This window comes from Prenolepis imparis, unplaced genomic scaffold (assembly GCF_030444845.1).
Source record: "Prenolepis imparis isolate NDT839.2.m4 unplaced genomic scaffold, iyPreImpa1.0 SCAF_13, whole genome shotgun sequence".
Classification (NCBI taxonomy): Eukaryota; Metazoa; Arthropoda; class Insecta; order Hymenoptera; family Formicidae; genus Prenolepis; species Prenolepis imparis.
The window spans coordinates 920,611-948,599 of record NW_028141171.1 but is presented as its reverse complement, the minus strand read 5'-3'; the positions used below and the strand labels follow the sequence as shown (position 1 = coordinate 948,599).

Sequence of the window (27,989 nt, the reverse complement as noted above, 5' to 3'; positions counted from 1 at the left end):
TATTCACCAAAACATCCATGTCCGATGAATATCTGGGTCATCCTATAGGATATACCCCCCCTGGTCCTGCTCAGCCACAGGCTGAGGCAGGGTTGGATGGCCTCGACAGTTCTTTGGCCGGGCAATCTTGGATCCGCCAAGAGGCCCGACCATCTTTCTATTAATGTCCGTCGAGTGTGGACCCTCAGTGCATGCCGGATACTGTCCGTTATCATTATCCCCGCCCGCTGCAACTCGCGCACTCGGTGGTACACCTCCGAATGCATGCGGGCGAGGAGTTCGATGGGGGGTACTCCTGAGAGCACCCCCACCGCCGCCCAGCTGACTGTACGGTAGCCCCTGCATATACGATTGGCCACCCGCCTCTGCAACTGCCTTAAGGCATTTCGGAGAGTGCGGGTGGACACGACTCTATCTGCCCATACAGGGGCCCTGTACATCAGCATACTGTGGACAGTCCCTGCATATAATCGGCGAGCATTTTCCGCCGGACCCCCCAGATTTGGCAACAGTCGGCTAAGTGCGATTGCCGCCTTTTCTACCCTAGGAATTGTTCGGCGGAAATTCTCGCCAAAGGTCCATCTGCCATCCAAATGGAGACCCAAGTATTTTATCTGAGTCCCCACCAGGACGGGGGTACCTCCTATCATTATGTAGGCATTTTTTGGTGGCGCCCCATGTTTCCCACTATGGAAGAAGACAGACTCTGTCTTTTGGGGCGCCACTTTTAACCCCACAGCCCTCACGGTCCTAATGACCCTAGCAGTGGCATTATTTGCCTTTGCAATTGCATCCCCTCAGTCCTTCCCTCCGGCTAACACCAGCGTATCGTCTGCATAACAGACCGCATGGCAGCCAGAGGGAAGGGCAGTCCGCAGCACCACGTCGTAGGTGATCTTCCACATTAAGGGGCCAAGAACCGACCCCTGTGGAACACCACCCGACATTATTATCTGCTTCCTTTCCGCATTCCGGTCGACATATCCTATTCTCCTATCCCGGAAATAGTCCCTCACTATTGCATGAAGGTAGGAGGGCACTCGATGATAATTCATCGCCTCTCCCACCCTCCTCCAAGGCAGGGTGTTGAATGCGTTTGATATATCCAGTGAAACAGCAATCAACACCCCGCCTTCCTTCATAACGGCTTGCGAGATCGAGCGCACTCTTTTTATTGCGTCGATAGTCGAACGCCCGACCCGGAAGCCGTATTGGTCTTCATTTAAATTGGGACCCTCCCGGGACAAATGCCCGACGAGACGGTTGCACACGATTCTTTCCAGAATCTTTCCCGCCTCGTCGAGCAGGCATATCGGCCGGTATGCGGATGGTTGGTCCTGCGGTCTGCCCCCTTTTGGAAGAAGGACTATATTGGCCTCCTTCCACTGGGGGGAATTTACCCTCCTTGAGGCAGTCATTATATACCTCCCTCATATGGCCACAAAGATCTGCATGTGCAAGACCCCAGGCCTTTCCATGGACGCCGTCCGGTCCGGATGCCTTACCGGTTTTTATTTTCCGGACTGTGTCCCTTAGCTCCCCTCCAGTGAGCCCCATCTCGTCCCCATCTCCCTCTCCGGTATGGGATTATTCAGTCCATCCATCATCGGGGGAAACAGAGTGTCGATGACTTTCCTAACGAAACAGGGCTCCAACGACTCAGTCAGCGGGGACGCCGACTGTTTCAACTTTCCATGTATCATCTTGTACGGCCGTCCCCACGGATCGTCGTCGATGGAGGAGAGCAGCTCAGCCCAGGATCTTGACTTGGCCTTGCGGATTTCAGTCCTTAGTTCGTCCCTTAGGTCTTTATAGTCCTTCCACCTTTCTTGGTGGCCAGGTCTATATCTTCCTCTTGTTGCCCTCCTTTTAGCTCCGACAACACGTCGTCTTATTTCGGCGATTGTATCCGACCACCAATAGGCCTGCTTTGGTGGTCGGTGTCTTGTTTTGGGCATCGCCACATCGCAGGCATCTCGGACTACCTTCAGCATCCATTCCGCTTTTTGTTCCGGTCCCCAGTCTGTAGCATCGACTTGGACCGTTAGAGCAGCATTAATGGATGCTCTGAAGGCCTCTTCGTCTATTTTCTTTAGGGCCCATCGCTTGCGTTCTTTATTTAGAACTTGACTGCGGGTCACGACCTCCCTGGGGAAGGCAGCTACGGAGAATTCCACATATTGGTGGTCCGACATTGTTTCCTTCTCCGCAGCTACCCTCCAGTCCGCGACCAGCCCCGACGTGGGACGATTGACCCACGTCAGGTCGACTATTGATCCTCCCTTTTTCCTCACGCATGTGTGCTGCGTGCCGGAGTTCAGTATTATGAGGCCGTGCTCCGCCGCCCACTCAAGGACCTCTCCTTTCGCATCCGTTCGCGGGGAACCCCATAATTCAGCCTTAGCGTTAAAGTCCCCCGCTATGATTGTCGGTCCAGGGTGGAACCTTCCGATTAGCCTACCCACCACCTTAAGTCTTCTAGCGAACTCTCTGAGTTGTAGACTCGGTGGCAGGTAGATGCTGATTACAGCGATGGACCCCCATTGCACTGCAACGTGTCCCCGGCCTGCCGCTATTTTTGTCATGGAAGGGGAGTTTTCCGCTCCCTTCCATGCAATGGCAGCCGCGTTGTCAGAGCTAATGACCCATTTAGGGCCTTCCTCGCTATACTTGTTAGTATACGGCTCAGAGATGATGCCCAATCCGCAGTTCATTTCTGCAAGACTGTGGAGCATCATCCCATGGGCCACCTTTGCATGGTTCACATTTGCTTGTAAAACCTTGCAAGCCATTATAGCTCTTCCGTAGTGTCCTCCGCACTCCCGTCATTGACTTCCATTTTGTCCTCCTCTTCGGCTCTTGTCCCTGTGTTGACCTTCAGCCTTCTCCTTTTATTTCCGCTTTCCCGTGCTACTTCGCTTCCCTCCGCTTCCTGCCTCTTCCTCTCCTCTCTGGGGGGAAGTGCTTTGGTTTCGCAGCTGTCCACCAGTTGGACATCTGCTGTTTGCCTTGACCCTTTTTCTTGAGAGGCTTGCTCGTCTCTTGGCTGGTTGGCTCCTGCCATTTGGCTTATTGCCACCCCTCTCGTACCTTTCTTAAAGGTAGTGCACGCATTGCCTCCTACTCTGTAGTCAGAGGGGAAGCCTCTATCTTTGCAGATGGTGCAGCTTACCTGTGCACTGCATTCTTTGGACAGATGCCCCTCCACGCCGCATCTGTAGCACTGTTTGCTTCTGTCGGCGCTATTAGGGCATCTGTCCCAGACATGACCTCTTTCCATACACTTAAAACATTGGATGGGCCTGTTGTCTAGCATTTGTACGCTGACAACTGCCCATCCAATGTTTATCTTGCCCTTTTCAGCTATGATGTTGGCTGCTTTTAATGAACACTTCGCCCAAACAGTGCTAACACCATTTGGTGACATCTTTTTATCTCCTACCTTTACTTCCGTCTTGTAGCATCCGCCATCACGAGCAATGGCTTCTGCTATTTCTGAGGAGGTAATAGATTCCTCTAATCCTCTTAGTCTTATTTCGGCCATTTTAACTGGCCGATCTATTTTTACGTCCTTCCTTTCGTGTAGAGCTGCTCTTAAGCTGTCTGCCAATTTATCGGCGCGCAAGTTGCCGTCTTTCCCGGGAATCTCATATATGAGGGCGCCAGTGACAGCCCTCTTTATGCACATTCCCTCAATCCCGATATTTTGTATCTGGATCTTATTGCGGGCTTCTGTCATTACTTCATCATATTTGCCCGGGGGGCAAGTGATAGTTATGGCTGCCGTTCTCGGTCCTTCCTGGTCTTTGATACCAACTTTGTTTTCTCCTTGTTGGTATTTTGACCAGCCTTAATGTTGGTTACATTTTTCCCTCCTTCTTTTGGAGCATTTGACTGCTCGTTATTGTTGGGGCTTGTCTTCTTCTTCTTTCTTGCGACTTCCACCCATCTTTCTTGCGTTGCTTGCGTTGCTTGCACGCTTGGAGTGGTGGGTTGTGGGTCCGTTACTTTCTTTTTGTTGGTCTTGTCAGTAGCACTGATAAGACTACTCTTGTTTCCCTCCTTGGCTTCGGTGGTTGATTTAGCCTTATTTACGCCTGCACTTTTACCCGCGTTGGCAGGCGGGTTAAGCGTTGTAGGCTTCTTATTCTTCATCTCCTTGTCCGCTTTATTTCCTTTTCCCTCCTTTGTTGTATTATTACCGGAGGGGGGGAGGAAATCGCTGCTTGCCTGCTTTCTGCCTCCCTTTGCCTATTCATCATTCTGGACTCAGCATAGGTCGGCACAGGATTACCCAATCTTTTGTCCAGTAGCCTTTCCATAATGCCTTCGAGTTTGGCCATCCACCTGAGTTTTTTTTCTGCTTCTTCCTCCTCCCTAGTTTTCCTGAGGGTATCAGTCAGTTCCTTCTTTTGGGAAGTACTGGCTTTGCTGGCCTGCCTTGTGTTTCCACTCCCTTTATTTTGACCTTGAGCGGATCTTGGTGGCGGGAAGTCTTTCTCATTTAGGGCTGTGGTTGCGATAACTGCGTCTATATTGTAGACCCCATCTTCTATCTCCACCTCCATTCCTTCATTCCCTTCCTCATAGAGGGAGGAGGTTTCACCACCCACGGGTGGAAGTGAAACCTCCCTCCTCCGGGATGACGGGGCCCCCCATCTTCGGGTGGATGCGGGGCTCCGCCATTCCATTTTCCTTCTTTCCCTTTCCTCAGCATCATTGATGCTGTTCCAGCATTGTTTCCAGTAGTCATTATTATTGTCCTCTCACTGTCGCTGGATGGTAGCGGGGTGTCAGACGCCGTATCCCACGGGATATTTCCCCATTCGGACTCTGTAGGCTCCTTCCTTCTGCTGCATGCTCTTTTCATTTTAATCACCACCCTGCTTAGTCTGTGATTTTCTATTTTTAGCGCTGCTACCTGCTTCTTCAGTTCGTTGACTTGTTCAACAATTGGCACATCCGTGGGATTTTGCGCCCTCATGGCGAGTGCCGATGCTGCGGCGCATATATCGGCTGCCGCTAGCTTGGCTTCTTTCACCATGGTACCCTTCAAATTTTTTGAGTCGGTGGCAACTTTAAAGATAGCATCCGCTTTCTCTGCTACTAGGGCTTCTAGGTCTGGTATTGGTCTTTCCCTGAATTCTTCCTTATCTTGTCCTCAAGGAACTCCTGGTACGTTCTTGTTTTTCTCGGCTTTGTCGTAGTATCCAGGATGTCTTGCTCTGCTCTCTTTTCGGCCTCTTCGGCCGCATTTTCCTTCTTTTCGGGTCTCAAGCGTTGTTCCCCGGTTGTCTCCGATCGTCCCTGTTTCCTCTTTTCAGGGACCCTCGGAACCTCTTCCGAAGGGTCATCCGTCTCGTATTCTGTGTGGTTGGCAGCTTGCGAATCGCTGCCCTTCCTTTTTCTCCCCTTCGTTATTTTGCGACTCATGTCCGCCTGTCTTCGGCTTGTTTCCGGGTCCGAGCCCTTTGTTGCAGGGGGGATTCCCCCTGTCAAGCTTGTCACGGTGCTAACCGAATTTAGACTTCCAGTCGACCCTACCCGATTGATGTTTACTATTGGAACTTTATCCCCTAGAACGGCGTTCCATTCTCTGGGAGCAATATTCATACCCTCGCTCATTATTCCAGATGTTGTCTCAGTTGGCGTCTGAGATAGGGACATAGGGTCTTCTCCTTTTTGTGCCACCTCGTTTTTGCTGCTTCGCAGGCCTTCTCTGTTGTTTCCATTCTTGTTTTGGATTTTGGTTGTAATACTCTTCATTTTTTTTTGTTTTTCCTACTCTACATCACGGCTGTCGTCACCCAGGGTATACCCTCACCGGCCAGGGGGTGCCCCGAAACATGACCGGACACACCCCACTGGCCGGGCCCCAAGTTCCCCCGGGGAGGTGACTTACGCCTCTGGCCGGGGGGATACATCACCCCGGCACAGGGCCCCAGCCCCCTACACGCTCGTGGGGGTTTTTACATCCCCACGAGTTTTCGGGGGTTCCGCGTCTCCGACTCCACGGATACCGTGATGAATGGCGCCACCCGGGAGGCCCCACGGACGCTTCGGACAGGGTCGCCGCTCCCCGGCCCTACCCTACACGCCGTGGCGGCCAGCCGTCCCCCGCCGGTGAATCACTGCTGGCGAAGGGACACCCCTCTCCCGGCCGGCCGGTTCGGAAAGAGAAACGGTCCCGACCGGCCAGGAGTACATACTCTCGTCGCTAGGCCCCGCCTCGGAAACGTCCGAGCGGCCCCAGCGGCAGACCCGCGTGGCACTCTCCGGGCAATGCCCCTTGGGTAACCCCTCCGGGCAAAGCCCCTCGGGTAGTCACGGCTGATCCCCTACCCTCGCGGTCCCCACCGCCAAGAAACCCACCCTGCAACCCCGGGAGGACACCCCCGAGACTAAACCCCGAAAACACCCCCCCCCAAGGACACGAGACCCTCACGACAGAACTCCAGCGGCCGAGACCGCAGACTGCATGGAGGAAGAACAGCGCCAAAGGCGCCGTGCAATGTCCTCTCCTAACAGTGCCATGCCACCGGGCGATTGAAGTCAGGGCCGCCAACCCCTACCGGCTCGCGGGCGATAAACCCTCGAGGGAGCCGGGCCTCGTGTTTCTTGGCGTGAGAGACTTCTCCGATGCGTGGAAGACATTCCGCACGCCGGAGAGAGTTATACAGCAAGACTGCCGTATTGGACGCTCTTGGCACCCATCTCTCCAGCGAGATGGGTGAGCCCTCTCACCACGACAAGGTGGCGTCCAACGAGAGGGTGACTAACTCTCCTTTTTTTTTTTTTTTTTGCGTCAGGAATGTGCTCAACACATACCCTCCACCTCGGGGGAGGCTTTGGGTTATGCGGGGATGGGAAAGGGCAGAAGGCCATTTCCCGACCCGCTAAACCTGACGGTGGTCCTCTTGACGCTCGATGGGTACCCCGGGAATCGCTTTCGCATGCACACGGGGCACCCAAGCGCTACGACGCACCGCTTAAGGCACGTCCCTCCCGTTCGACCTGACCTAATTGTCAGGTCGGGCAGAGAAGAGTGGGGACAACCACCACTCCTCTCCCCCTCGTGGAGGGCCGCGTGCAATGGGTCCCAGGAACCCCCGTTCCTAAGACCCTGCGGGTCCCCCCGGCCCCCTATGCTACCGCTCCCTCCGCCCCCATGGGGGTTAGGATTCGGCGTCAGCACAGGAGGCCCCCTCCGGGAGACTCCCTCCAAACAGGGAGCCTCTCATTATGGGAGGGAGGGGAGACCGGCTACCTTTTCGGCAGCCCCTGTCCCCTCCGTCCCGTTCCAACCCCGCAGATTGCACCCCCTCCGCCAAAAAAAGGGGGGGTCAGGATCCAGTCGCAGTCCACGGGGCCCTCTAATGAGAGCGACTCTGTCCCGAGAGACAGGGCCGCTCCCAGCGGGATGAAGGGAGACAATCGACTGATCGATCAATGTCTCCCCCCATCCCGCTGCTCGCACACACACCTCCTCTCCTTCTACTATTGAATCCTGGCCACAGCAGCACCAAAGGCTCTGCGCCTTGCTCCACCTCTCCTCCTCCTGTTAGGATTCGCCTCAGGGTCGTTCTCTCTCTCCCTCTCGGCCACCTCTTTCATCGTCATCACCTCTTCGCAGATGAAGGTGACCGCTCTCCACTTTTCTTCCGTCTCCAGCATTTCTTTAATCGTTTCTGGCAGGGAAAGTCCCTGTCCTATCGTTCCCCTTAATGCCTGTCGCTGCTCCTCCCATGCCGGGCAGTGCTCAACCGTATGCTGCGCAGTATCCAGCCTATCCTCACAATGGTGGCATCTTGTGTTTGCTTTTCTCCGTTTTGTGGTGCAGGTACTCACCAAAACAACCGTGTCCCGTGAGCACCTGCACCACTCTGCAGCTGAGATCACCGTGTTGCCGGTCCATTCTGCTAGTACCGGCCGGATTGCTTCGATCGCTCGAAGGCCCGCCCTTGGGTGAGTTAGCCTCTCCTTTCACTCTTCTACCGCTCTTTCTCGAGCCCGCATCCTCTGCACCTCCACTCCTCGTGGTGTTAGCTTGACTCCCCTACTTTGGAGGTCCTTTCTCATAGCGTATAGAGATTTATACGCTTTCGCCAGTATGGTCCAGGGCACGGAGCCCGCCACCACACATGCCGCCTCTCCCGGGATAGTTCGATAGCCCCGGATGACCCTGATCGCCAGCCTCCTCTGCAGTTCGTGCAGAAGTTTTTCGCTGCCAACGGTCAGGGCTCCGCTCCATACCGGGGCGCCGTACAACGCCATCGAGCCCACCATCCCCATGTAGAGGCGGCGGATCTTCTCCTTTGGCCCCCCGATATTGGGCAACAGCCTGCCTATTCCATTGACTGCACCCCTTATTCGGGGAGCCAAGCGATGAAAGTGCTCCCTCCAATTCCAGAGGCTGTCCAGTGTGAGACCCAGATACTTCATATTATTACCCACACTTATTCGAACTCCCTCTACCTCTATATAAGGTTGGGGTGGTTTGCCTCTCCGAGGCCCTGTTAAATACATGGCCTCCGTCTTATGCAATGCCACCTCCAGCCCCAGAGTTCTTATTCTCCTGACCACCAGAGCCGCCCCTCCTCTCGCTCTTCTAGCAGCTTCCTCCCAAGAATTCCCACGGACAAGCACCAGCGTGTCATCTGCATAGCACACCAGATGCACGCCCGTGAGAAGAGCCCCGCGCAGCACCCAGTTATAGACGAAGTTCCACAGGAGTGGTCCTAAGACCGACCCCTGCGGAACCCCGCAGTTAACCTCCTCATGGTGTTCCTTCTTATATTTCCCCCTATATGTGATCCTCCTATCCTTGAGGTAATCATGTATCACCCTTTGCAAATATTGGGGCACCCGATGGTGCCTCAGCGCTTCTCTTATGCATTCCCAGGGTAGAGAGTTGAATGCATTTGATATGTCCAAACTTATTGCAAACAACACTCCACTCTGGGAAATCGTCTCCTCTGCTATCTCCTTGACACGTAAAATCGCATCCACAGTGGACCTGTTTTCCCAGAAGCCATATTGGCATTCCGCCAGGTTTGGTCTTACCCCCGCTAAGTGCCTCTTGAGACGGGATGCTACTATCCTCTCAAGCAGCTTTCCCGCCTCATCAAGGAGACAGATAGGGCGATATGCTGAGGGGGTACCTTCTGGGCGCCCCTCTTTCTGGATGAGGACCAGTCCTGCCTCCTTCCATATAGTCGGGAATCTTCCCGTTCTGAGGCAGTTCGTGAATAACCGCATCATCCTTCCACCCAGGGTTTTAAGGGCTATTGCCCATACTTTCCCCGGTATGCCGTCTGGGCCCGGGGTGGTATTCTTCGCTTTCATCTTCTTAACCGCTTCCATCATTTCTATGGGCTTAACTTCCAGTTCTTCAGTCCATCCATTATTATTGTTGTTATTGTTGTTGTTGTTGTCTTCTCGGACTTCTTCCTCTTGTATGTCCGGAAGCTCTGCTCTTCCTTCTCTCTCATCTTTTGGAAAAAGGGTCACCACTATTTCCTTAAGGACCCGCGGCTGTAGTCCTTCCGTTACAGATGGCCCACCTGCTCGCAATTTTTTCCTTACGATCAGGTATGGCCTGCCCCATGGGTCTCTATTAAGGTCGTCGAGGAGCTCATCCCACGCCTCGCTCTTAGATTTCCTAATTGTAAGGCGCAGGGCCCCCCTTGCTTCAGTGTACTCCCTCAGCAGTCTAACCTCCTCCTCCTCTTCATGATGACGCCGCCGGCAATGAGTGTACCGATGGCGCGCTCTTATGCATGTTGCCCGCAATCGGGCTATGTCCTGCGACCACCAGTACACTCCGTTCCTCCTTGGGGGAGCCGTGACTCGTGGCATAGACGCATCGCATATATCCACCATTGCTTTACGGAACCATTCTGCTTCACGATTCGCATCAAGCTCCTCTTCCGCAGGCTCCTCTTCCCATGTCTTTGCAACGGCTGCAGCTGTGACTGCCTCTGCCTCAAGCTTTTTCAAGGCCCATCTCAACGGGGGAGGATTCTTTCCTCTGATCAATCCCTTTGGCCGGCTGCCAAGGGAGGGGTCGGATATCTCCATTCTGACATATCGATGATCAGATAGAGTCTCCGATCCCTCCATTACCCTCCACCCCGTCACCATTCGCGCCGCTCTCGGCGATCCTAATGTGACATCTACAATGGATCCACCATTATGCCGCACGCAGGTGTGAGCCGTCCCCCTATTGATTATTAAGAGGTCCATCTCATCACACCACTCTGTTAGCATCATTCCTCTAGCGTCCGATACAGGGGATCCCCATTCAGTCGACTTTGCATTCAGATCCCCTGCGACTATCACTGGTGCCGGCGGATGACGGTTGATCTCCCCCGCCAGCTCGTCTAAGAACCTCATAAATTGGCCAGCAGGTTCATTCGGCGAGAAATAAACTCCCGCCACCATGAGTTCGCCCCACTGGACTAATACGTATCCCTTTCCATTCCCCAGTTGTGTTAGCGGTAGCGCGTCTTGTCCCCCTCCTCCTATTATAGCTACTAGTCCGTTCCTGTCTCCTTTCCAATTGTTCCTGGTGGGGGGACGTAATACGGCTCCTCAGCAATCGTCAGATGGATGCCCCACTCCGCTATGGTTTGCATCAGAAGGTCCTGTGCTCCCGCGGAGTGGTTAACATTCGTTTGTAGAAGCCTGTAATTGCCTCTCATCATTTCTTTGCGATGCCACGAGCTCCTCCTGGCCCGTTTCCATTATCGTATCCTGTGTAACCGGAGTTCTGTTAGAGACAGTATTATTCTTTTTAGCCCCCACGTTACTCTTAGCCCTCGACTCCTTTACGCTCGTATATCCACAAGCTTTACCCCCGTATCTGTGATCCGACTTTAATCCATGATCTTTGCAGAACAGGCAACACACAGCCGCAGTGCAACCTGCTGCCCCGTGTCCCTGCTCCCCGCATCTGTAACATGAGCCACTTCGGTCTTTCTCCGCCTGGCAGTTGGTCCTTGTGTGGCCCACTCCCATGCATCTATAACATTGCACGGGTCGCGCCCTAAGTGCCTCCACCCTGGAACTGACCCACCCAATTCTTAGCTGCCCTTTCCCCGATAGTTTACTGGCAGCTGTTGCCGGGCAGCGAACCCAGCAACAGCCCAGTCCATCCTTGAAAGATATAATGACATTTCCCACTTTGACATCTTCAATGGGGCACTCCCCCTCCTTTGCCACCGCCGCTGCAACGTCCTCTATTTGGGTGGCATCATCCAAGGTGGACACCCTAATCTCAGCCCATTTTTTGGGTACTGTGACCCTGACACCTTTGGGTTCCAGCAGAGTTTTCAGCTTCTCCGCTAGTTTGCCCGCCGTTTCCTTGTTATTTTTTCCGGGAACTTCATAAAGAATGTTCCCAGATATCGTTCTCTTGGGCTTCAAAGTCTCAATGCCGAAGTCAGACAGCTTTACCTCTCCTCTCACCGTAGCCACCACTTCGCCCACTGTCCTCCTACTTGCTTTGCCCGCCCCCTCCGCTGTATCCATTGCGTCCTCCCCTTGCGGTTGCAGGCTCAACATTATTGCAGCTCTTTTCGGAGGTTTAATCTTTACAACCTCCATCTGTGGCTGCACTCTTTCTTTCCTCGTTTCTTGTCGATCCTTTGTCTTAATTGACTTGGGGTCGTTCGCTTCTTTTGCTACCATTGATCCTCCATTCACAGGAAAGGCAGTTTCTGAGGTTGAGGCCTTCTTATTCTTCTGGGTAGTAGTCTTATCCTCTTCTCCCGATACTCTTTTCTTCTTGCCTTTTTTCCCAACTTCAGTCCATTCTGTTTCCTTCGTGGATCTGTCAGGCTGAAGTATCCTCTCGTTTCTTATTGAGGGACAAGGATGAGTTACCTCTCTCATTGCCTTGGTTTGAAGTCTCTCGACTTCTTTCCCCTTCCCTTTTGTGACTTTTTTGGGTACCATTGCCACCTTGGCATACGATGCTACTTTAGGTGCAGTTACGTTCCCCTCTCCTGTTGCTCTGAGCGGTGGGCGGAGACTTCTCTCCGGTAGTAGCCGTTCCTCGATAGCCGCAAACCTTGCGTCTATCATTTGAGAAATTCGATTTACAATCACTCGTTCAAGCGGGGCTTGTTCCTCTTTCTGTTCTTTAGACCCCAGTATTATTGTCCTGGAGCCTCGTTCTTTCCCCTTGTCTCCTATCTTTTTCCCCTTCTCCGTTCTTACCGGGGACGTATCCATAGGCGTTGTCACAGAGGGGAGGTCAAGCCCTCCCGCCTTAATGTTCCTATCCGACTCTTTAAGGTTTCGGATCTCTACCTCGATCATAACCATTTTTTGCCTCATTACCTCCATCTCTCTCTTGAGTTGGCGTTTTTCCTCCTCCAACTTACGTGTTTCTTCGTTTTGGGTGCGACGACTGAGTTCCCTCGTAGCCATTCCCACCACCGTAGCCACTTCCCTCAGCACCTTCTGTGAGGTACCCTTGTATCCCTTTTTAAAGGATGCAATATTGAGTACCTCTGCCGTAGCTTTATTCAGCTCCGTCACAATTTCTTTGGCAGTCATATCTGCCAGGCATCGTCCGTCCCCTCCTTCCTCTCTTTCTTCCTGATTTTCTCCCAGAAGAAGTTTCATTGCCCGGGTATTCTCTTCTCCGTCCAGTTCTCTAGGAGTTCTCTCTCCGCTCGAGCATGCATTTCCTCTCTCTCTGCTCTTATGCACTCTTGCTTAGCCGCATACAAGCCTACATATTCACCCGTAGTCGGGGGTCTTCCTCTCTTCTTTCTGCATTTGTCAGCTGAGGGGTTTTTCTCCTCTCCAATCGCATCCACCTCCTCCTCTGATTCAGAGTCCGAGATTACCCTCTTCTTCTTTCTTCCAACTACTGTCTCCTCCTCTTCCTCTACCATCGCATCAGTATCATCATCGTCCGTTACATTCGCCGTGCTGTATCGTGACGAGGCCGGTGACAGGGATGGAACTTTCACTTTTGTTAGCGAGTATGGTCCCGCGCGTCTAGTACTCCTTCTCTTTGGTAAATCTACTTTGGCACTGTGTTTCCCAATGTTTTCCTCCTTGCTAGCACCAGCTGATGCCTTTATGGGTGCATGAAAGCCATCTTTCAACTTCTCTTTCTCCCATCCCTCCAATCTGACTCTCTCCAGAACGACCTCTGGCCGGGGGGAATACACGCACCCCGGCACAGGGCTCCGAGCTCCTTACTGGCCCACAGGGGTTTTGACGTCCCCGTGGGTTTTCAGGGGTCCCCCTCCTCCGACAAAGGGGGCACCGCGGCAAGTGGCGCTACCCGGGGGCCCCACGGACGGTTGGAGTGAGGACGCCGCTCCCCGTCCACACCTTGCCCGCCGTGGCAGCCAGCCGTCTCCCCTCCGGTAATCACGTCCGGTGGAAGGGACAACGCCTCTCCCAGCCGGCCGGTTCGGGACGGGAAACGGTCCCGACCGGCCAGGAGTACTACGCTCACCGCCGGGCCCCGCCTCGGAATATGTCCGAGCGGCCCCGGGGGCAGGTCCGCGTGGCACCCTCCGGGCGATGCCCCTTGGGTAACCCCTCCGAGCAAAGCCCCTCGGGTAACCACGCGTGGCCTACTCCGCCGTCCCGGCCCGAGCTCGGAGTACGTCCGAGTGGCCCGGGCGCGGCCAACCACAGGGACGCTGGGACGGGGACCCAGGCTACCCAGCCTGGAGATCCCCAACCAGCACCCTGTGGCTCCTCTCGTCGCCGGGTCCCGCCTCGGAAACGTCCGAGCGGCCCCGGCGACCGACCACCGTGACTCCCTACGGGCGATGCCCCTCGGGAAAACCCTCCAGGCAAAGCCCCTCGGGTAGTCACGGATGGTCACCCATCCCCGCGGCCCCCGCCGCAAAAGCACCCACCCCGAGACCCCGGGGGAATACCCCCGGGAGAAAAACCCCCGAAAACACCCCCCCGAGACGACGGAACAGGAATCCCGCGGCCGAGGCCGCAAACTGCATGGAGGGAGGACAGCGCCAAAGGCGCCGTGCAAAGTCCAACCCCTAACGGTGCCATGCCACCGGGCGTTTGTATTCAAGGTCGCCATCCTCTACCACATACGAGCCGAAGCTCTATAGGGGAAGTGGGCCCCCTCCTCCCAACATGGGAGGACTCCCCGAGACTGGGGAAACTCCCCAGAACTCGGGGAGTTGATGTACCCGATGTTATTCGGGATGCTGTTGGCACCCCTTGCAAGACTATCCTCTTGCAAAGGGTGAGCTCTCTCGCCACGACAAGGCCGCATCCCACGAGAGGGCTAACTCTCCCTTTTTTTTTTTTTTTTTTTAACGTGTGGGAAATGCTTTACGCATACCTCCGCTCCTCGGGTTTGGAGACGGAGGTTATGTGGGACTCTCCTCGCCACCGCCGACAGCGATGCGTTTCCAATCCTAGGGATTGATAACGCATCGCCCATGGCGGTGCGAGTCCTACCCACTAAAACCCACACGACGACCTGCTCTGGCGTTGTTTGGGGCTTCCCGGGTAACTGTCAGTTGCACTACTTCCGGGAAGCCCCCGCCTATCAGCCCGAGGGGTGGCCGCGTTGTAGCTTGTGGCCACCCCTTCCCCTCGCTTGGGTGGCGAGGGGTTGGTCTTCCTTGTTTCCGCGGTGAGAAGGGGTCCTCCCCACCGCGCCTTCCCGGGGGGTATTTGTTACCCCCGGGGAAAAGTCAGCTCGGGGTTTTCCCGCCCCGATGCTGGCTTCTTCCTCGCATTTGGTTATGCTGGAGGGCTCCTAGTGGCGGAGTCCTCCGCCAAGTACGAGGGGTAAATCCTCCGTTATGTCAGGGCCTCTTTCGTGCTCCGTCCGCCCGGGAGGCATTGGGGGAATTAATTCCCTCCTTGTCCTCCGTCCCCCGGTCTCGGGGGATGTAGCGGATTTTGTCGACGGGGGCGCCTTCTCCTTCTTCTGTTGGGGGGCGCTCCCCCGCCGTCATCGCTATCGTTCCTCGCGCGCTCTCGCTCTCTCTCAGCCTCCTCCTTCTGCCTCATGACTCTGTCGCAGAAGGAGGAGACTGCCTTCCAGGACTCCTCGCTCTCGATCATTTTGGGTATTACGGTCGAGAGCGAGAGGTCTTCTCCTATCGCCTCCGACAGCTCACGGCGCTCCTCGGCCCATGCTGGGCAATAGGCTAAGGTATGTTGCGCCGTGTCTGTTTCCTCCTCGCAGTGGTGGCAATGCGTCGTTATTTCCCGCCCAATCTTACACAGTTAGGCCCCGAAGCATCCGTGGCCTGTTAGTACCTGTGTAAGGTGGAATAGCACCTCGCCGTGCGGCCTGTTGACCCACTCTTCCAAGTGTGGCCGCACGGCCCCGACGACTCGCTGCCCGGAATTGGTCTCTGGGATACTGTTGTCCAGGTATACCATCCACCTTTCCAACAGCCGTCGCCGGGCTTGGACCTTCATTATGCCTTTGACTCTGGCGGTGATGTCAATCTTCCGCCTCTGGAGCTCCCGGGTTTGGGTGTACATTTCCTCGTACACCCATGCCGTCAGCTCCATCGGCGGTAGGCCCGCCAGAGTCGTGGCCGCCGCGTGAGAAATAGTTCGGTAGCCGCGCATCACCCTGATCGCGATTCGGCGTTGAACTCGCCGCAACGCGTCCCTTATTTTCGGGGTGGTAAGCGCGGTCTCTGCCCAAACTGGCGCCCCATAGAGGGCTACCGAGTTTATAATTCCCGCGTACATTCGGCGCACTCGACCGTCCGGCCCCCCCAGATTTGGGAGTATGCGGCTCAAAGCCGCTGTTGTCCTCTCGATTTTTGGTGCCAAACGGTCAAAGTGATTGATGAAGGTCCATTTACCGTCAAGGATGAGCCCCAAGTATTTAGCTTGCGCTCCAATCTCGACGGGGGTGCCATCCACTGAGATATGGGTCACCGGAGGCTTGCCATGCGAGCCGTCATGTAAGTATAGCGCCTCGGTCTTGCGAGGCGCCACTTGGAGACCCATATCCCTTATCCCCTTAATGACGCATGCCACCGCGAGTTCCGCCCGATTGCGGGTTTCCCCCCAATTTTTTCCCCCGGCCAGCACCAGCGTATCGTCCGCGTAGCAGATGATGCTGCAGCAGGGGGGGGGAGAGCGGTGTGCAACACTCGGTCAAATGCGAGGTCCCACAGTAGTGGGCCCAGTACCGAGCCCTGTGGGTCCCCGCATGTCATGCCCCTCCTGCACTGGAGTCCGTTCTTGTTACGATACTCCAGCCTTCTATCCCGGAAGTAGCTGCGTACAATCCTCACGAGGTACGGGGGAACGCGATGCGCTTCCATCGCGCTCCCCACTTGTGCCCAGGGCAGGGTGTTAAAAGCGTTGGCTATGTCCAACGCCACCGCCATGGCCACCCCGCCCCCGTCCACAACGGATTCCGCGAGAGATTTGACTCTTCCAATCGCATCTATCGTCGATCTTCTCGCGCGGAATCCGTATTGCTCCTCGTGAAGATTGGGGCCATCCCGGGATAGGTGCTGGACGAGTCGGTCAGCTATTACTCGTTCGAGCAATTTCCCGGCTTCGTCCAGTAGGCAGATAGGCCTATAAGCAGGAGGGGCTCCCGCTACACCGCCCCCCTTTGGGATAAGGACAACTCTCGCCTTTTCCCATATTGGGGGGAACTCTCCTTCTTTGAGGCAATCTGTAAACAATTGCCTCACAAACACGGACAGGCTGTCCAGGGCCAAGACCTCAACCCAGACCCGGCCGGGAACTCCGTCAGGTCCCGGGGCTTTATTGCCCCGTGACCTGAGTCTTTTAATAATCCCGGCCATCTCTCTCCCCGAAATCTCGAGACTGTCGTCCCACGCCACGGGTTCCCCATCTTGGTATGGGGTTCCCGTGACAGTGGGGAAGAGTCTGCCCAAAGTGTTTTCCAGTTCTCGAGGTTCCATTGATTCCGTCACGGGGGGCGCCCATCTTCGCAATTTGTTCATTACGATTTTATATGGGCGCCCCCATGGGTCTGAGTTGAGCGTGAGAAGTTGTTCGTCCCACGCTCTGGCCTTGGCCTCCCTGATGGTTGCGCTGAGGGTATTTCTCTCGTACCTATAGTCGTCGTACGCCTCAGCCGTCGCCTCGTCGTTATCGCGCCGCCTGAGTCTGGTGAAGCGTCGCCGAGCCCTGACAGTAATCCGTCTCTGCTCGGCGATTTCTTCACTCCACCAGTATGTTGCGCGGCGCGGTTTGTTTTTGGTCCGGGGCATCGCGGCATCGCATGCCGTCACGATCGTGTCCCGGAGCCATGCAATCCGGCCCTGTATGCTGTTATGCAGCATCTCTGTTCCTGGCCAGGTCGCCAAGGCGACTGCAGCCAACAGCCTGTCCGTGTCTATTTGTTTGAGGGCCCATCTCCTTGGGCCTTCCACATTCTCCCCCTGGGCGCGGCCGAGCACCCCCTGGCGGGTGACGTTGACCCTCATTCCGATATAAAGATGATCGGAGAGGGTCTCCTGATCCATCACCCGCCAGTCGTATATTCTGTTCGCCGCAAGGGGGTTCGCCCACGTCAAGTCGACGATTGATTCCCCCTGCGGACGAATCAGGGTGCTCCTCGTGCCTGTGTTCATTAAGAACAGGCCGAGTGTCGCCGCCCATGCCTCCAGGATCCTGCCCTTTGCGTCCGTGTGCCGGGAACCCCAACTTGCCGACTGGCGTTGAAGTCCCCGGCCACGACCAACTGACGGTTCGTCTGCGCTCTCATCGCAACCGCCATCCCGTCTAGTACTTGTTCGTACTGGGCAGCTCCCAGGCTGGGTAGATGTAGACTCCCACCATAGAGATGGGCCCCCACTCCACCATAACGAATCCTTGTCCTGCCTCCAGTTTTTGGCAGGCAGGCGAGTTCCTTTCCTCCCTCCATGTGATTACCACGGAGCCCTCGTTGTTAGTGGTCCAACATGAATGTTGGTCCGGGACTCTGTAGGACTCCGCGGCTATGCCCAAACCACACCCGCGCTCCATCAGGGCCTGTATGAAGAGGTCCTGGGCCGCGCGGGCATGGTTTAGATTAGCTTGGAGGAGGCCGACCGACATTCTACTGTTTGTGGTCGGTCTCCTCCTCGACATCCATTCTCTCCGGCTCCTTACTCTCCGCCGGCTTTTCCTCGCTGCGAGGCTCCTTCCTCTTTACCGGGGCCGCCTTGCTGGTTCTTGCGGCACCCCGTTTGGGCCGCCCCTTGACCTGTCTCGGCACCCCTTCCTTGTTGTCGGGTGGCCCTCTTGAGGCTTTGTCCCCCGATGTCTCTCTCGTTGTTGTCGTTGCGGCAGCAGCTTTGGGGGCTTCGCTTCCCCTGCTGCTACCGTTTTTCCTCTTCTTTCCCATAGGAGGGTTGCACGCTGCGCTCCCCATCCTATGATTTGCCGTTCTGCCCACCTCTTCGCATAACATGCATTTCGGCCGGTTCCCGCATTCTCTTGCCTTATGCCCTTCGGCGCCGCAATTATAACAATTGTTGCGCCGATCTATTTCGCTTTTACAGTCCTCCTGGACATGCCCCTTTTTCATGCACCTGTAACATTGTAGGGGCCTGTCCCTGAGGAGCTCTGCCGTGGCATGGATCCAGCCGAATTGGATCTTCCTCTTCTCGATGATCTTTTGCACCGGAATCAGCGGGCATCTCACCCATACTGTGCCAAGTGCCATGTTGGCGAACCTTATCGGGCCGACTTTGATGTCGTCGGCCCCGCATCCACCCACTTCGGTCAGTTTGGCACTCACCTCCTTCTCCGTCGTAGCCTCGTCGAGTCCCCGCAATCTAATCTCTGCGGTCTTGACGGGTCTGGCGATTTTAACGCCTTCCATTTCGCCGAGAGCCTCTCTCAACTTCTCGGCGAATATGTTGGCTTTCGCTTCTCTCTCCTCCCCGGTGACCTCGTACACCATGGCACCGGTAATGCCCTTGTGGGCCTTGATGCGTGGTATCCCGAGGTCCCCGAGGTTTATCCTCTCTCTGGCCTTCAATATGGCCTCTTTGTACATGCCCGGTGGGCATGTTAAAGTGATGGCCGCCGATTTTAGGGCCTTCCTCTTTCCCAACTCCCTCTCCTTCGGCTTTCCGGCCACCTCACCCTTAGCCCTCTCAGAGAGAGGGGGGGAGTGCCTCTTGGCCATTTCCTCTTTCCTGTTTTCCGTCCTGGGTTGTTGGGTGGCGGCGGCGGCTCTCCTTTTTTCCCTTCTTCCGACGACCATGGCCCAGGTGTCGTCCTGTGCCCCGGCCGATCGGAGAGGGATGTTGGAAGTCCCTTTTTCAGGCTCCGAGGTGTGAGGGTGTTTGCCTTTTTTAATTGGCTCCTCTCGCTTGCTTCCGGCTTGTGCGTGGTGCGCTGTTGCCGGTTGCCTGTCTCCCTTCCCCTTCTTCTTCTTTTTCCCTTTTGTCAGTTTTCCCGTTGTCCGCATTGTCATCGCCTCTCCGCTCCTTGGTGCAGTAACTTGCGTCCCGGAGGGGCCAGCAGTGCCATGCACTTCAATGGGTGCCTTGGATTCGGGGAAGGTCTTTCCTTCTGTAGGGAGAGGTTTCCCAGGGGGCTTTTTGGGCCCCCGCATAAAGGCCTCTCTCTCCTGGAGGAGGGTTTGTATGCGCGCCGATAGGTCGTCATATTTTTTCCTCTCCTCTTCCGTCTCTATTCCAGGGGGATACTCCCCCATCACTTTCGAGATCCCCTTGATCGGGGGTCTCATTGGCGGTGGCGGTGGTGGCGGTGGGGGAGTTCTTCCGGTTTCCTCCATCTGTACCTCCATCGGTTCCGGGTTCTCTCTCTGCAGCGTTATGCCCTCCGAGTTTGTCCGGTCCCTTTGTGCCTCAGATTCGGTGATGGGTGCAGTGGATGCGTCTAAGGACCGTCTCTCGCTTGTCATCTTCCTCATTTGCACCCTCGCCTTGGCCGTCTCTGTGTGTAGTCTCGCTACCTCCGCACGTAGGGCTTTCACCTGCTTCCTAAGGTGCTCCTTCGAGCCTTCTTCCTCCCCGGCATCATGCGCAGCGATCCTCTCGTTGAATACGGTAATGGCCGCTTCAAGGTAGCTTGCAGCTTCCTTTATCTCTGCCTGTATTGTTCCTTTTAGACCCTTTTTGGACCTGACGACCGCCTTCATTAGCATTCCAGTGTGCTTGAGGCCTTCAGCCGTCACGTCCAGTGTTAGGGCCTCTCTAAGGTCTTCGGCGTACTCTATCGCTTTGTCCTTCATTCTTTGGAAGGCCTTTAAATCCGTGAGGATCACCGTCGGATCGACAATGATCCTTTCATTCTCCTCCTCTGCTCTCTTCGCTCTCTCGATTTTCTCCTGTATTTGGAGCCGGCGTTGGAAGGTAGTTTCCGGTCTTCCCCTTCCCCTCTTCCTTTTCTTTGACAAGCGGAGTATTTCGTTCAATTCCGAGTCCAGCGAGGACTCGTATTCGTGCTCGATACCCACGTCTATTCCCTCCCTTCTATCGGTTCCTTCGACGGGCCCGGTTTATCCAAGGGCGTCGGTATCAGCGCTGTTTTAGATTTCGGCCCCAGTTTTTTCATCAGCCTTACGGTCTGATCCACCTTCTCTATTTTGATCACGGCCACCTTGGTGGCTCGTGCTCTCGTAGAGACTCCCTCCTCTTGCCTTGTGGAGACTGCGTTGAGTGGCTGCGATGTCACTGTCTCGCAGATCTCCATATCTTCCGCTCCCTCTATGTTATTGGTAGTAGTGTAATGAGTAGTATTCATTGCGGTTAAATCCCACTTTCCTGGCCTGGCTCCACCGACCGGCGAATCTCCCACCGGTCAGGGGGTGCCCCGAAACATGACCGGCAGCACCCCACCGACCGGGCCCGGTGGACTCACCGGGGGTCGGCTTACACCCATGGCGAGATGGCTAATGAACCACCCCGTCAGGGTCCCAGGCCCCTTATTGGCCCACGCAGAGTTTTGACGCTCCGCGTGGGTTTTCGGGGGTCCCTCGCCTCCGACAACGAGGGTACCAGGCCAGGCGGCGCCACCCGGGGGGCCCCATGGACGGTTGGGACAGGGTCGCCGCTCCCCGGCCCTGTCTTGCCCGCCGTGGCGACCAGCACGCACCACACCGGTAATCACATCCAGTGTGGGCTGACACCTTCCACCAGTCGGTTGCTTCGGAAGAGGCAACGGTCGCTTCCGGCTGGTGGTAACTACTCTCGCCGCCGGACCCCGACCTCGAAGTACTTTCGAGCGGCCCCGGTGGCTGACCAGCGTGGATCCCTCCGGGCTCCGCCCCTTGGGTAATCCTTCCGGGCAAAGCCCCTCGGGTAGCCACGCATGGCCATCTCCGCCGCCCCCAGCTCGAGCTCGGAATACGTCCGAGTGGCCCGGGTGCGGCCAACTCCAGGGACGCTGGGACGAGAGCGAACTCTCCACCAGCACCCTGGGGCTCCTCTCCTCGCCGGACCTTGCTTCGGAAAAGTCCGAGCGGCCCCGGCGACCAGCCAGCGTGGCCCCCTACGGGCGATGCCCCTTGGGTAAACCCTCCGGGCAAAGCCCCTCGGGTATCCATGCTTGGCCTCCTCCGTCGCACTCAGCCCGAGCTCGGAATACGTCCGAGTGGCCTGGGTGCGACCAACCACAGGGACGCTGGGACGGGGACCCAGGCTACCCAGTCTGGAGACCCCCAGCCAGCACCCTGAGGCTCCTCTCGTCGCCGGGCCCCGCCTCGGAAACGTCCGAGCGGCCCCGGCGACCGACCACCGTGACTCCCTCCGGGCGATGCCCCTCGGGTAAACCCTCCGGGCAAAGCCCCTCGGGTAGTCACGGATGGTCACCCAACCCCGCGGCCCCCGCCGCAAAAGATCCCACCCCGAAGCCCCCGGGAGACACCCCCGGGAAAAACCCCGAAACAACCCCCCAAGGCAGCAAAGCGAGAACCCCGCGGCCGAGGCCGCGTCTGCATAGAGGGAGGACAGCGTCAAAGACGCCGTGCAATGTCCATCCCCTAACGGTGCCATGCCACCGGGCGTTTGTATTCAAGGTCGCCATCCTCTACCACATACGAGCCGAAGCTCTATAGGGGAAGTGGGCCCCCTCCGCCCACAGGGAGAGCTCCCCGAGACTGGGGAAACTCCCCAGAACTCGGGGAGTTGATGTAGCCGATGTTACTCGGGTACGGGATGCTGTTAGCACCCTTTGCAAGACTATCCTCTTGCAAAGGGTGAGCCCTCTCGCCACGGCAAGGCCGCATCCCACGAGAGGGTGACTAACTCTCCCTACCCCAACCTCTACCAACCTAAGGTCACACTCACAGCTCGGCCATTTTGACATTAGCCCGACCTCGGGCTATCAAAACATAACAAAAAACTTTTTTTTTTTAAAGCAAACAATTTCTTAATCTATAACTTAAATTTAACAGAAAATATGCTAACTGAAAATGAACTTTTGTATATCGCTTATAACTAATTAAAATTAAAACAACTTATTGATTAGACTGACGCCACGGTTTTAAATTCGCCGCTTCCCAAGTACCAATATATGGTTTTTGCGTTATTTGATGACCGTCGATATCTTTGACTACATATCTGTCGTTTCTTAACTTTTTACTTATCTCATACGGACCTTTAAAGGAAGGAACTAATTTTTTTGATGCACCTATTGTATTTTCAAAATTTCGCAGCATTACTAAGTCACCAACTTCATATTGGCGAGATTTCTTCCTTTTGTTATCAAAGTATTTTTTACTATCTTTTTGATTAGTTTCTATTTCTTTCGCAGCGGTATTTCTAATGTTATCTAACTCTAAAGTCTTTTTGTTTACATCATTTTCGATATACTCTTTTATGTAGTCAGTAATCTTACCGCGTTGTACAACTCCAAATAGCAACTTACTCGGGATTTCTTTAGTCGTTTTATGCACAGTATTATTCAAAGCATACTCAATTTCTTCTAATAATTTGTACCAGTGTTGGCCCGTTGAATTATCAGTTAACTTTGCTAGCATTGGCTTAATAACACGATTGACTCGTTCAATCTGCCCGTTTGCCTGAGGAAAGCCAGTTGCTATTTGTATATGTTTTATATCATTTGTTACTACAAAGTCGTTAAACTCCTTAGAGCTGACTGCCGTTCCTCTGTCTGAGACGATACTTTTTGGCTTACTATAATACGCAAAATATTGAGAGAGACATGTAATGACTTCCTTACTAGCAGTAGATTTAGTAGCATATAATTTTACAAATTTGTCCTAAATGACCCATGTTATCATGATATCTGTATATCACATTAGATTCCATACTTTCTGGCACATAGAACAATAATTCATTTTTCATTTTTTGATATACTAATCCATTTCTTAATTCATAATTACTATCTTCGCGTTTTTCTAATCGTTCACGCAATTCTTTGATAACAGTATCTTTGCTTTGACAAACTGATAGACTAAATTCTAATGAATTATCTTCTACTACTAAAATGTCAGTCATTCTGTTTAAAGCATCTACATGTTTCATTTTCTCTCCGCTTCGATGTTCAACAATATATTCATAATTTTGCAAATCTAATGCCCATCTAGCAATTCGAGGGTTTAAATCTTTTTTAGCCAATGTGAGTTTTAGCGCATTACAATCGGTAATTATTTTGAATTTAATACCAATTAAATAGTTACGAAAACGATTAAGTGCATAAATGATAGCCAAAGTTTCAAGTTCGAAACTGTGATATTTGCTTTCCGTACTCGTTGTGCGTTTTGAAAAATAAAAGATAGGGTGTAATTTACGATCAGCTTTCTTCTGTAGTAACACTGCTCCAAATCCAATAGAGCTTGCATCACAATGCAACTCTGTACTATCACTAGCATTATATACAGCTAACACAGGAGCTTTAACTAGTGCCTCTTTTAAAGCATTAAAAGAATTTAATTCTTGCTCTCCCATTTGAAAATTTGTATCTTTTTTAATCAAATCATACAATGGCTTTGCAATAATTGAGAATTTTTCTATAAATTTTCGAAAATAAGAGCACAGACCGATAAAAGATTGGACATTTCGCACATTCCTAGGTATCGGAAAACTTATCACAGCTTGTACACCAGTTTTGGTTGGTTTTATACCATCCTTACTTATCCAGTAACCCAAATATTCTATATTGGTGTGCAGAAATTTACACTTATCTATTCTAAGTACAAGATGGTTATCGATCAATATTTCAAAAACTCGGCTTAATACTCGCATGTGATCTTCTATTGTTACCGTCGCCACTAATAAGTCATCGATATATACAGTTACATCACCACTTTCAATTAGTTCTCGAAATACATAGTGTACGTGTCTTTGAAACTTCTGCGGAGCTGGTTTCAGTCCGAAGGGCATTTTTGCAAATTCGTATTGCCCAAACGGAGTAACGAATGAGGTAAACTTTCTTGATTCCTCAGCAACATTTATATGGAAAAAACCATCCTTAAGATCTAGGATACTAAAATAAGATTTATCTCTCACGATTTCCAATTGCTCTTCAATTAATGGCATTGGAAAATTTTCACGTAAAATGATTTTATTTAAATGTCTGTAATCTATACACATACGAAATTCACCACTTTTTTTTTTACTAAAACTATTGGAGAAGCATATTCTGATTCACTTTCTTTAATTATTTTTTTCTGTAACAGATTATCAAGTATTTTCTTTAATTCATTTTTTTCAAAGTGTGATAGTCCGCGAGGCTTGTAATGAAAAGGTTTGGTATCGGTTAGAACAAGCTTCAATTCGGCTTGAATTTTTGGAACCTCTGGTTTTTCTGCTTCCATATAATTATCCCTGAATAAATCTTTAAGTTTCTCCTTACACTCATGTGATATTTCTGGATTTATGTTTAGATTAGTTACATTTTCTATCTCATTACTGATATCAATATTTAAAATTTCCGCAACAGCTGTATCATAACTTATCTCAGATGGTTTAGTTAAGTTTAAATTGAATGTCTTTAAAGTATCCCGACCTAAAACTGCCGATACCCTCATAGTGTTATTAGGAACTACATATATCATTATATTTTCTTTTTCTACTCCATCTAATTTAATATGTACTCTTACGCTACCTAATATAGTTAACTTACTATTATTAATACCGCAAAGTTTATTTGTAATATCTAACTGATCAACGTAGTGATCTGGTAAATATTTCGTTTTTATAAATGTGATCGGGCTTCCTGTATCTATCAAAGTTTCTAATTGCCAAGAATAATCTAGCCTAACATCACTTAATTTATATGTCACCAGCCTCCTGAACTCTTCATCATTTGATAATGATTCATGCACGTAGTTCACCTGAGTATTTACGCTTTTGGGACAGTCTTTTATCATATAGTCTACCTCTCCGCAATTGAAACATGCTCCTTTTTCTTTTTTTGGTTGTTGACACTCCTTCGACCAATGTCCCATCTTTCCGCAATTGTAACATCTAATCGTTTTTGACTGAACCTTGCCACCGTCTTTAGTAGTTTTCTCTGATGTACTCGAAGAAGTTGCTTTGCTGCTCATTTTTTGACTTTGTACGATTTGTTTATTTCGATTCTTCCAATCCGAGATAGTAATTTTCTCCATTGCCGCTAACATTTCTGCTTTACTTTTAAAACATTGCATCCTTGCCTGATTTTGCAATTGCATGTCCGTAATGCCATCAATAATATAATCGACTAGTTCAGCTTCTTCTACGGGAACATTATTTGCAAGTACAATTTTTGCATGATAATAATCAGTGAAGTTCTCACCTGGTCTCCATTTCCTGCCTTCAAATTCCTTACGCAGTGTCATTTTACTTGGCCGCAAGTCAAACATATCCGCCATCCTTTTCAATAAATCTTCCAAATTCATTTCAATATGCTCTGGCGAAGAATGCAGCCACTGTAGTGCTTTACCTTTTACCCTTGCACCAACAAGGATTTTAGCCGCATTGTCGTCCAATTGATATGTAGTACATAGTAACTTTACTTGACGTTCCCAATTGCAGAACAACGGTTTGACTCCATCAAAATCACATATTAATTCAATTATTGATTTGACTCCCATTTTATGTGATGCTTGCTGCGAACTCGTGGATGATTGTGGTGAACTTCTCAATAACTGAATTTCCCGCTCAGCTAACCTCAATTCTCGTTCCATTATTGCTCTTTCTCTTCTGAGAAGCTCAACTTCACGTGATAGCTCTCCCATATCCATCGCTGGGCTGGTTGTTCCTGCTGCGCCTTCCTGATCTTCTTCTGCTTCGAGATTTTTCATCCACTCTCCTGTGGGATCCGCCGTATTTAATCTGTTCACCAATTCAGTTTTTGCACCTGAGGTTGACAGTCCTAACGATGCCAATTCTTTCTTTAGCTCATTAACTCTAAAACTCATCGGATCGTTTGGCATCTTAGGTTATTATTTACGAGTCTGTACTAATGTGTCGACAATTCGATATATCGATAACTCTAGCGCCACACCACGTTTATCCTCGGATACTAATGCGCCACTAGCGCCACCGTTGATATTGACTGTCCTCTGCACTTCCGTTGATTCCTTGCAAATATGCTGGGTCCAATATGGCTGCCGAAATCGTCCCCAAACGATATCAAATTTCAAGCGAAACGATATTTCCTCTTACACCGTCTCCGTTGCCAAGTGCAATGTCAATGCGTCAGTCTTCAAGCCACAATAGTCATCGACTGAAACGTTCCTCTCCTAATCAGGATACTCCTCATAACAATAATCACCAAACGATTTAGGCTACAACGTCACGCGACGTGAGTCAACGATGTGTTGATTCTTTACTTTCAATCTTCTCTGTATCTACCGACTTTAATTCGAGCCACTCTAGTCCCGAATCCCACTTCTGATTTTATTAGAGAATGATTGCTAATCAAAATAACAACTTTACTTGCAGTATATAAAGCTAACTTTATTGTCCCTCATATACATGTACTGCCGCCGGTCTTCTCTGACTGACTAACTCTCCCTACCCCAACCTCTACCAACCTAAGGTCACACTCACAATATGTATTTCATTATTATAATAATATGTTAATTTATTATTATTTAGAATATACAGGTTGTTCTACAACTACCGTACATTACTTTACGAGCGTGTTTTAGAGGTGAAATATGAATTTTTTTCTCTATTTCACCTATAGAACACGCTCGTAAAATATTGTACGGTAGTTGTGGAACACCCTGTTATTTTTATAATACATATATTATAAAATATATGAATTTAATAGATAATCCATCTAGACGGTGTGCAAGCACGAACACCGAAATTATCTAAATTTAACAATGGTAATGTGCCATTTGAATTACACATTAAAAGCAATACAATTGTATCAAATTTAAGCAGATATGAACCCACAAATGTAACAAATACGAAACCGGAATATGTAGAATTGAAGGATATTTTAAATATTTCACGACGTATAAGTGAGTTTTATAGATAGTTTCATGTTTAATATAATTCTAATTATGTATATTATTTGTTTTTTAATTTTATAATTTAACATTTAATTTTCCATTTCTTATTTAAAATGGATGTCTAAAAAGCATTTTACATTTTGCATTTTCAAATGGAAAGTTTCCAACTATTTTGTATTTTTTATTTTAAATGGGTTTGGACACCCATTTTGCACATCCTTGCATATAATTATATATTAATAGTTATATATAAGAATTTAATAGTTATATATAAGAATAATATTCACATTATTATTATAATTATTATTAAAAATTAAAATTAAATTTAAATTTTTTAAATATTTATTTTACAGTATTAAAAGCATATGTTAAATCAAATTTTTATGAAATGTTCAATAATAAATTAAATAAAATTATCGGATATGGTTCGCTAACTGATGGGACATTTAAAGTGGAAGTTCATATAATTAATTTCACAAATGATGAATTTTTTAATTCAGATATTAAAAAAGGCGATAAAGTTGAAATTGTTGGAACTATGTATTCTGCAGGTATAAAAATAAAAATATTTATATTAAAAATAAATTAG

General features: G+C 51.4%; 1 protein-coding gene across 1 annotated transcript in view; it reads left to right on the top strand.

Annotated features, from left to right (window-relative positions):
- LOC145944770 (uncharacterized) overlaps window positions 1-27,989 on the top strand; it is a 255,432-nt gene extending 227,443 nt beyond the window's left edge. Inside the window, exons 3-4 of the mRNA XM_083053321.1 lie at window positions 27,214-27,409; window positions 27,754-27,989. Coding sequence (XP_082909447.1) covers window positions 27,214-27,409; window positions 27,754-27,989 — 432 coding nt within the window. The remainder of the gene's footprint in view (window positions 1-27,213; window positions 27,410-27,753) is intronic.